The following is a 10,064-nucleotide window of genomic DNA, read 5'->3' on the forward strand; positions in this document are numbered from 1 at the left end:
CTGTCTGCAGACATCATGACGTGGCTTACAAGGTCCATTCTGGTTTCATGTTAAACATACAGAGACCACGGCTGTGAGACGAGGCTGCCAGAGCTCAGCCCCACAGCACGATCCCATTCAGGACCCAGTAAGTTCTTTATCAAATCATAATTCTTAAAATGCCCCATGTAATCTGGTAATTTAAAAAAGGAGCTAATGTTTAATTTCTTTTTAATTTTCTTATTCTTTTTTAAAAAACATTTCCAACCAGAGATTTTTTAAAGGGTTGGGGAACTCCTCTGAAATCAAGTCCTCAGCAACATAAAGTGAGCACCAACAGAAAGGGTTTTTTTTAAAAACTCAGCCCAGCATCCTCCCAAAGGTATGGGGAGTGTCTTCAAGGCATATTTTCAACTCCTTTGGTCCTTTCCCTGCCTTCTTCTCCATCAGCAAAGAACAAAAAGGAAACAGAAAAAAAGTAGCAGATTGCCATGACACATTGGTATCTCATTTTAAAAACAAAAATGAGTGCTGCAAAGCCATTTACATAAAACACTCCACTTGCTGTATTATTTCAAAATACTCCTGTGGGTCAAGATTAAAAATTAAATATATATTTTACTGCTGCAGTTTTGCCAATTTTTAAAATGTTGGCAATAGCTTCATTTTTAAAAAATAAAAGTCAAGCTCTAGAATCATGAAATTACACAAAAACTTAAGCTCACTTTAAAACACTTAAAGCACTTAAAACACACTTTTTAAAGCAAGTGCCCCTTTGGCCTTGAAGTTGTCACCAGAAAAAAAAAAAAGGCAGCAAAATAAAATCTGGACAGTGAGGCTCTGAAAAAGAGGAGAAAAAGGGAAAAAAAAAGTCCGTTTTTTTTTTTTTCTTTTACAGTCTTGTAAAATTGAGCAAGTCCATTTCAAGTGTGCCTAGAATAGAATTTAAAAATTTAAAAATATTTATGATTCAGTTTCAGAAAGTTCTTGCTGCATCTTCTTTCTAGTAAAAATAAAAATACTGCAGGGAAATGAGTATTCTGGGGAATATCTGCCTTCCTCACCAGGAGTCCTTGCACCAGTGAGCAACCAGAGACCAGTCCTTGCAAACTCTGCACTCTGCATGACTCAGAGAAACTTTAGTCACATCACCTGCTGCATGAAGCTTTTTCTCTTAATCCAAGATAATATTTGAGTCCAAATTAAGATTTTTCCTATAGTTAAGACTGAGTTTCACCAATCTCAACACAAGCTTTACATTTTTTCCTGAGTTTACCAATAATCTCCAAAAAGCTCAAGTCAATGGATTCAATAAATGCAAACAAAAAAAAGTTTATTTTCAGTAAAAACACACTGAAGTAGTGGAAACCCTAAATCCAACAGCATTCTACTAACAGGGGTAAAAAAAAAAAAAAAAACAGGAAAACAATCAAAATAAGGACAAAAGCAATAAAAAGAACATCATCTTTCTCAGTACAAGAATTATGCTACGTAAACTACACAAAGTGGCAAAAATACTTTAAATAATAACAAACACTGGATTTTGCACTGAAATAATGTCTGACTGAAGCTGGGACGAAGTTAAAGAATGTATAGATTAGTAACTAATTTTATTTCAGGCAAAGGCTCTATGCTAATGCCCTGCCTCTCGACCCTTTCCCTATGGAACTGTATTTTCTAAAGTGGTTGTTCTCTGTGGCACATAAATGCAGCAAGCCCACGGCCAGCAGAAACCAAAATCCTGATGTTTTCTACCCTGCTGTGACCCTGCCAGCTAAAGGCTGTGCATCAGGCTGTGAATAAAGCACAAGACCTCTTTCTTCTCCAAACCCGCACTCTGTGGCGCAGGGAGCGGGGACATCCCACACCTGCCTGGGCATAGGCTCCACACAGGCTGCAGAGAAAAACACTCTCCCCCCTTACCAAACCTTACCGAGGTTCCACATCTCTCCTGGCACAGAGCAGTTTCTGGAAGAATAGGAGAGGTGCTGGAAGCAGGTGGGGCACTGTCTCCAGGAAGGCTTGGGGACCTCTGCCAGCCCCTCGCTCTGCCATGCCGGTGCCCAGAAACCTGCCAGGAGCCATTTTGTAGCTGCAAAACCCCCACAGGCCTAGACTGGATTATACAATGCTCTGAAAAACAATAAAAACAAGGGAATAGCCCTATTCTGCATGTATCCTTTATGATCCTCAGATATTAAGCTCTCCAACTTCCCCAGTCTCTTCCCAGCCAGCAGCACCGCCAGGGACTTTTCCATCTCTGAGTTTCCCTGTCCCAGGTCAGGATACCTTGCCCAGTGTGCACAGGAATGAATCCCCAATGTGCAGCCTGGGTCTCCCTCAAAAGAAACTCCATGTATGACTCATTTCGAAGTCAAGCCTTGACAATTTCAAAGCTGCCACTATTGAACAAGTTGCCAAAACAAAATCATTCAGCTAAACTCTTTTTTTTTCTCCAGCTCTTTTTATTAAAATTTCTTTTCACACAAACATTTGAAATGGAGAAACATTACCAAAGTATCAGCTAAAAGAAAACCTAAGCAGCACACAACCTTCTTTACTGAGAATAAAATTAGTATCTTAATATTAACATATATCTGCGCCTCTTTTGACAACTGCCTCCCCCAGATTCTGAAGGCATTTTTTTCCATGACTAGAACAGAACAGATGTCTGTAAAAGTATCCTAAACCATCTCCTATCAGGTCTGCAGGGCAGGTCCTTGCTTTGCCACTCTCACTCATCACTGTGAGCACTTACAAAAGCATTTTTACTGCCTGCAGTTATGTTCAGGTGAGCAGGCACTAGCAAAGCAGATTATATTTTTATCCCATACAAACAGCATAGAAAGGTTAACTAAATGTCTTAGTTCAGGGAACATACAGATAAGTCACTACAATACAAACTATTTCCTTCTGCATGCTCCATTATAAAATTAGATTTCTCAAAGAATACAGGCTTTCTCTGGAGTTTTACCTCTCCAAACCAGGAGTGCATCTCTGCAGAAATATTTTCCTTATAGGTGATCACAGTAACAAGCATAAATAACAGGGATGCTTTAGCAAACAGTCATCAAAGTTACACTCAGTTAAAAAAGCTGGTGTTGGTATGTGATGCTTTTAATCTGAGAACATTGTATTTAAAAAATAAAATGTAAACACACAATACTACACCCTATCCACTGCTTTGGAGCTTTACAGCAGACAGATTCATTAGAGAAAATTAATTCCTGGTGCTGTAAGGCCGAGACCCTTGAACACAACCTGATCAAAATGCCTTCAGGACTCTGCCTTCACACAGTGTGCAACCACTACATGCTAATGGCAGGCACAATGCTTGAAAACAATTTTTTTTTCAGAGGATTACACCATACACAGAGACAGATATGCAAAAACAATTACACCAAAGGAAATCAAAATATTCATGGCTCATAAAGCATGGTAGAGACAGAATGGCTTCAGTTCATTGCCTGCCTCTGCTTAGACTCATTATAGCACAATGAATCAACATTACCCCTTCAAGAAAACCATTCTGAGTTGTGTTTATCTGGGGACAAATCCACCTAATCCCGCTCATACAAGCAAGCACAGCAACTTCAAGAGAGCTGCCAGTCTGGGAGAGGACAGCAGAGTATGTCCCCTGTTTGTGAACAGTCCTGGGACTCTTATGGGGTGTGACACAAGTCCCATTTGTCATGACACACTGGAAGCTGAGTACTATCCTGCCCCGGTCAACTCTGTAATGTTTTTGTCAGAGCTGTGAGCACAGGTCCCCACTGCCAGGCCCTGGCTTTGAAAAACATGAGCTGTCTTCCCAACTCACAAAACCAGCCTCAGACATCCAGGAGAGAGGATCTTTCCCATTCCAGAACTCTCCATATCTCCCTGCAACTGGCAAGGGTGAGGAACAGGGACTTTTTACCTCTTTTCACAGAAAAACCCTTCTTATTTGTCCGTGAAAGCTGAGGACTCAGCTGCAGGGTGAGACGGCCCTTCTTTGGCCTTCACTCTCACGTTTCAGAGCCAGCAGCAGCTGGAGGGGCAGAGGTGCTGGCAGCAGCATCCACCAGCACACCGTACCAGGCTTAGGGGCCATGTCCTGCCTGCCCCACCACGTGGTGCTGTACCCTGTGCTTTGCAAGCATTTCAGAGCCAAGCAGGTCCCCAGCCCTTTCTATACCCATCCCAAATCCATTGCTTCATCCCATACCATACACACACATAGAGTTGCACCTGCCCAATCCATACCCCATTTCTGGAGGGCTGCAGAATGGCCTAGGAGGACCTGGGACCTCAGTGGGGTGCAGTCAACAGTTTGCTCCACTCTTCCCCAGTCTGGCTGCAAGCCCTGTCTGGATGGGGAGGCCTGAGGGTGGGGGACTGGCTGTGACCCCAGGGAAGCCAAATGAGCCAGAATGCTGGTTTTAAGTCCTGGCTATAAAAATGGCAGGGGCAGTGCTGCCAGTTTTAGGAAGCACCTGCAGGGGCAGGCAGGAGGACAGCTTTGCCAGCATGGCCCAAAGCCCCGGGCACCAGCTAGAGCCACTGTGGGGCCGGAAAGGGCCCCTGCACTGATCCTCCAGTGGGGCCGCTACTCCAGGGTTGGAGATGCTACATCCTCCCAGCCACGGCTCCTCAAGCCGGACAACCCCAGCCACAGCAGAGGCCCCCACGCTGGTACAGCACTTCGGAGCCCGACAGCAGCAGGACCTGTCTCGAGGCGCTCCCACGGAACCCTGTGCGCCCCGCACATTTCCAGCTCAGAGCAAAGCAGTAATGAAACCGAGCCTACCGGCACCTTTTCCAAGCCTGGCGCAGTCTGGAGCAACCAGACACGACCCAGGTGGGTGTCCGAGGAAAACCCGACAGCCCCAGCAGCTCCGCTGCTCCTCGCCGGCCGCGGTGCATGGTGGTCCCACTCGGGTCCCACGCCAGGCCCGGGCCGGCAGCGCTCCGCGTCCAGCCCCAGGCTGGGCTCTGTGCACAGCAAGAAAAAGACTTCACAGCAAAAGAGAAGCAGAGATCCATGTCTAGCCGGGACACCTCGAAGGGAACTATTTTAAGGGGCCAGTGGGGAGCTCGGGGGACTTTTTTGTTGTTTTAGCTATGCAGCCACAGAGACTGCAATCCACCTTTCTCCTGTCCTTTTCTGCCCAAGAAACCTTTCTTTTTTTTTTTTTTTTTTCCTCTACCTTTGGAGGAAGGAGAGGGTAAATTTGTTCACATGTAAATTTCAAAGTATGCAAGGTTCCACGGGTTGCTCGCCCGAGCAGCCCCTGCGGAAAGCGGAGGGGATGGGCCACCCCCTCCCCGTCCTTCCACTGTGCCCGCAGTAAAGTTCAAGACGGGCCTGTCTGGGGTCTCCCCCAGTCAGCGCAGGTGCGGCGGCTGTAGTGCCGGTCTCTGCCTGTCCTCGGAGCTGAAGTCAGTCCACGGCAAGTCCCTACTGCCGATGAGGATGCAGAACCATGCGGCCGCGCTCCGCCGGGACACGAGGCCGTCGGCACTCCTGCCACAGCCCCAGCTGGCCCGCCGGAAAACCGGTGCCTTCCGGCCGCTGGGTGCACCATGATGTGCTGGGGAGGGGTGGTTTCCACCGTTGCTCTGGTTGCTTGGGGCTCCTGTGTGACGCCGAGAAGTTTGTCGGGGGAGATGCTTCATCTCGATCCCTTTTCTCTCCTGAGGACGGGAAGGTTTCTCCGCATCCTAGTCAGAAATAAAAAAAAAAACAAACCAAACCAAACCAGGAGATAACAGAGACAAGTCCTGGCCGCCGTGAGGTCGCACCGGGCCCCCCAGGCAAGCAGCCTTGTGTTGGCGGGCCACTCCAGCATGGCTGCCCGGCCTCACGCCCCGCGGGCACGGCACCGCGGGGCCCAGTACTCACCGTCAGGACCTCCCCGTCGAGGTGACCCCGCTGCCCCCGGCGCTGCTCCACCTCGCCAGCGCCGTGCCCCGACCTCGGCCCTCTCAGGAAGCTGGTGGGGAGCGAAGCCGCTGGGTGGTGGAGGGCGGGGACAAAGGGACGGGAGAGAGAGCGGCGGCGAGGAGGCTTCGCCCGGCACCGCCGGCTCGAAAACAACAGCCAGGCCCGGGTGGCAGTGCCAACTGGGGTCGCGATGGGACTCGCGGCTGCCCTGTGCCCCGGAGTAGGTCAAAACTGGCTCTTTCCAAAACAATAAACTTTTAATGCTAAAGCAGTTATGACCAAAAACTGTACAGAGGTGGATTTTTTGTTTGTTTGTATTTTTTTGTTAGAAAACAATTTTTTCTCCTCCATAAATATCGTTCAGTTCCCAGCACCTTGTATCAATAATTAAATTATGAACGATAAATACGGCATCATGGATATGTATTTACAAAAAAAGTTATTACAAAAAGGCAACTGTTTTACTAAACGTCACAATGTGGGCAGAATAAACAGCACATCCTCATCCTGAAAAATACTGACCGACCCCATCAGACGAGAATACATTCACAAGTGTAATGCTTGCAGAGAGAAGGAGAAAGAGAAAGAAGCAGCAGGAGAGCTAGAAAAGTTCAAGACATAACAGGACTTTGGCACAGTTTAAGACTAAATTTAAACAATCACCACTAAGGCGAAGGAGAATTTTCATCCTCATGTCAACATCCCACCAAAAGAAAGAAAAACAAAACAAATTAAGAATAATAAATTAGTGGGGAATTGGAGGAAGAGACTCAGGCAAGGAGGGGGGGAATCAAAGAAACAATTGTGACTGAAAAAAAAATGACAACAAATAAAAGAAATCTAATCCTGAGAAAAGAACATGGCTGGTCCAGCATCTGGGCTTGCAAAAGAATAGTAATAATTATAATATAATAATAAAAGACACACACACCCCCCCCCGGATCCTGGCAGTTAAGTAGGTGTAGCCCTATGCAGTCGTCAGTGTGGAAACTCCATTTCTGTGGGAGCGAGCTGCAGTTGGCTTGGTTTGTCTTTTTTTTTCCTTGTTCCCAATGCATTTGGTCCAGTCTGTGGCCAGGCAGCAGCTGCCTTCACACATACCACTCATTAAAATTGGGGTGCAGTCCAGGGTTGTGGCCAGGGTTACTCTGAAGGGCGGCCGGCAGCGTTTTAGTGGAGTCCTTACTGCCGGCATAGCCCACCGCAGGGGGGGTGGAGGACTCGTATCCCAAACTGGCTGCAGGAGAAGAGTCCGACCCCTGGGATTCGTGCACCTAAAACCAAGAGGCAGAGATGGGAGCAAGCTTGGGGCCTCTGCCACCCCGCTGCGCCGGGCTGTTCCTCCGTGGAGGAGGGTCACTGTGCAGCAGCGGCTCGGCCCTACCCAGCCATCAGGTACTTCATGCCCAGCCAGCCACCGAGCACCAGCGACGAACACCTGCCGTGGCCCCCGGACACTCTGCTGCAGCATCCTGGTCAGGGGGACTGCAGCATCCCAGCATGAGGGGCTGCAGCCACAGGCCAAGCTGCACTTGCACAGCCTTCCTGCACTGAGCCACGCTCTGCAAACCAGGCAGCACTTGCACCAGTGGGAGCACAAAAAGAAACTACACCATTTCCCCGGGCTGTGCTCCAGCCACAGCCTAGACATCGAGGACCACACTGCCCTGCTCTGGGGGAATGAGCCCTGAGCACACCAGCATCTGAGCATCACTGCTCAGGGAGGAAAGGGCTGGAGCACTGGGGTGATTTACCTTCATGTGTTTCCTAAGTGAGCTGGGGTGGGTGTAGGATTTGTCGCACACCTTGCAGATGTAGGGCTTGTCTGAGGTGTGGACGTGCATGTGTTTCTTCCTGTCACTGCTGTTAGCGAAACGCCTGTCGCAGCCCTCAAACTCGCACTTGAAAGGCTTCTCACCTGTGAAATTTAGAGAGGGTGAAGGAGGGACGTTCTCCTCTCTATTCCTGCCCGCCTCCTCCCAGGACATCTATCCTGCTCACCCTCCCTTAGGGATGCACAAGCACCACAACAAATGAAGAAGGGGAAGATGGACAGCAAGATTTGTTACACGTCAGATAAATTTGAATCAGCCTTTATTACTTTTAACTCACCTCCCGCCAGGCCCACGCTGGGCTCCAGCAGGGAAGGTGGCTGGGCGAGCTTGGGGAAGGAGAAGGCCCGAGAAATTCAGCGGCTTGGACAGCTTTACAAGACCTACTCGAGGATACAAGCCAAAGTACGTTTTCTTCCAGCTTTCCCCCTCTCTTCCCTCCACTCATGCAGGAGAGCTGAAGGAAAGTCGGGGCTGCAAATAAAAATACTTTGACAAAAGTATCGCCGATTTAATTAGGAGAGACGCCAATCAGGCCTAAAAATAAAAAAGGAGTGGAAGTCACCAAAAATGAGATTTCATTAGCATTTCTACGGTTCCCTCCGCTGAGGCGCTCAGGTCGAGAGCAGAGGCAGCATCGCGCATCTCGCGCGGCAGCGGCCGCCGGCCCAGCCCGTCCCCGCAGCCCCCGGAGCCCCGCGTCCCGGGTGGGGCAACACACGGACACGGGCCTTACCTGTGTGCGTCCGCTTGTGAAACTTGAGGTTCTCGGAGCGGGCAAAGATCTTGCCGCAGCCCGGGAAAGGGCAGAGGAAGGGCTTCTCCCCCGTGTGCACCCGAATGTGGTTCACCAGTTTGTATTTCGCCTTGAAGGACTTGCCTTCCCGCGGACACTCGTCCCAGTAGATGTGGTTGTTCTGCTCCGGCCTCCCGACGTGCTCCATGGTGACATGGGTCACCAGCTCGTGCATGGTGCTGAAAGTCCTGTCGCAGCTCTTCTTGGGCCGGCTGAGCTGGCTCTCGTCGAGCCACTTGCAGGACAGTTCTTGCTTGATGGGCTGGCACATGTACCGAAAGAAAGCGCCGGGGCCGTGGTGGTGGTGATGGGCCGCCACGTTCATGCCCATATTCATATTCATGTGGTTGTAGTTGTGGAACTGGGCGCCGGCGTAAGGGTCCGTGCGGGGGCTGGAGACGGCCCGGTAGGGATCCGGCCGCCCGAAGAGGTCCCTGCGCAGCCCCAGGTGTATCTGCCCGTTGTCCACATGCCCATTGGGGGACGTGTGGCTCGGGCTCTGCTCGTGCAGCCCCGGGAAGAGCAGGTAGCCCGGGGTGTCCGAGATGCCGCCAGGGCCGTGCAAGCCGCCGGAGGAGCCGCCGAAGAGCCCGTGCTGCCCTGTGCCAGAGGCGGCGTCCACGATGCCGGAGCCACGGTTGCGGAACAAAAAGTCGCGGGTGGAACTGAAGGCGGCGGCCCCGCCGTAGGAGGGCACCTGGCCGGCGTGGTGGTTGTGGCCCAGGGCGCTGGCGTAGCCCTGCGCCTGCGGCGTGAATGCCGAGCTCTGCCCGGCGGCGAGGTCTTGTGGGGCCGCGTTCAGCTTGAAGGGGGCGGCGTGCGAGGAGTCCCCGAAGGGGCCCAGCCCCATGCCGCCGCCGCCGCCGCCGGCGTCGCGAGCCGGCATGTCGTGGTGGCGGGGCGCCGCGACGCCGCCCACCCCCAACGCCGAGAACTGCGGCCCTCCGTCCAGCAGCATCGTCATGGGCTCGGGGCAGTCGGCGCGGCAGCAGCCTGCTCGCCCCCCCCCTCCCTCCCCCCCCGCCTGCCCGTCCCTCCCCAAAAAAAGTACAAAACCACCCCAAAAAGCATCCCGCCCCCCGCTGCGGGCAGGCGCGGCCCCGGCCGCGGGCGGGCAGCGAGGAGAGCACTCCCCGGCCGAAACAAACAAACAAACAAAGTAATCCACAAACAAAACCCAAAACAACTAGCCCCAAAACAATCACGCGTCACCCGTCCCCCGCGCCGGGGAGGGCGGCGCAGCAGGGCGAGGAGGCGCAGCGCGACCGCACTACCGTTCGGCGCCGTAGGGGCACTGACGGGGTGCCAGTCCGCGCCTCGCACATAAACCAACTCCGGGGCCAGGCTGCGCCGCGCCAATGAGGAGCCGCGCGCCGCTGGTCACCTGATCCGCTTCCCGCCGCCCCATTGGCGGCTCCGCGCTTGATTGGCACACGCCCCGCGCCGCCGCGGCCGCTGATTGGGCGCGCGCGCCCCGCAGGTAGACCGGGGGTGGCCGGGGGGGTGTCGGGCGGGCCGTGGATGTCGGGAG

The 10,064-nt window shown here is 51.9% G+C and overlaps 1 protein-coding gene across 2 annotated transcripts; it reads right to left on the reverse strand.

Annotated features, from left to right (window-relative positions):
- Positions 1-940: 940 nt before the first annotated feature.
- LOC134564890 (zinc finger protein ZIC 3-like) lies at positions 941-9,528 on the reverse strand. 2 transcript variants are annotated; one of them, XM_063424169.1, is made up of 3 exons: positions 8,474-9,528; positions 7,660-7,823; positions 941-7,179 (listed from the first exon to the last, which is right to left on the reverse strand). In XM_063424169.1, exons 1-3 carry the CDS (start codon positions 9,495-9,497, stop codon positions 6,997-6,999), a joined length of 1,371 nt encoding a protein of 456 aa, XP_063280239.1. In that variant the 5' UTR covers positions 9,498-9,528; the 3' UTR covers positions 941-6,996. The 2 variants fall into 2 exon arrangements, with proteins under 2 accessions (XP_063280239.1, XP_063280240.1); XM_063424170.1 differs by lacking the exon at positions 941-7,179 and adding an exon at positions 8,018-8,120 and having other exon boundaries at positions 7,693-7,823.
- Between the last annotated feature and the right edge of the window lie 536 nt (positions 9,529-10,064).

This window comes from Prinia subflava (genome assembly GCF_021018805.1).
Source record: "Prinia subflava isolate CZ2003 ecotype Zambia chromosome W unlocalized genomic scaffold, Cam_Psub_1.2 scaffold_22_NEW, whole genome shotgun sequence".
Lineage (NCBI taxonomy): Eukaryota > Metazoa > Chordata > Aves > Passeriformes > Cisticolidae > Prinia > Prinia subflava.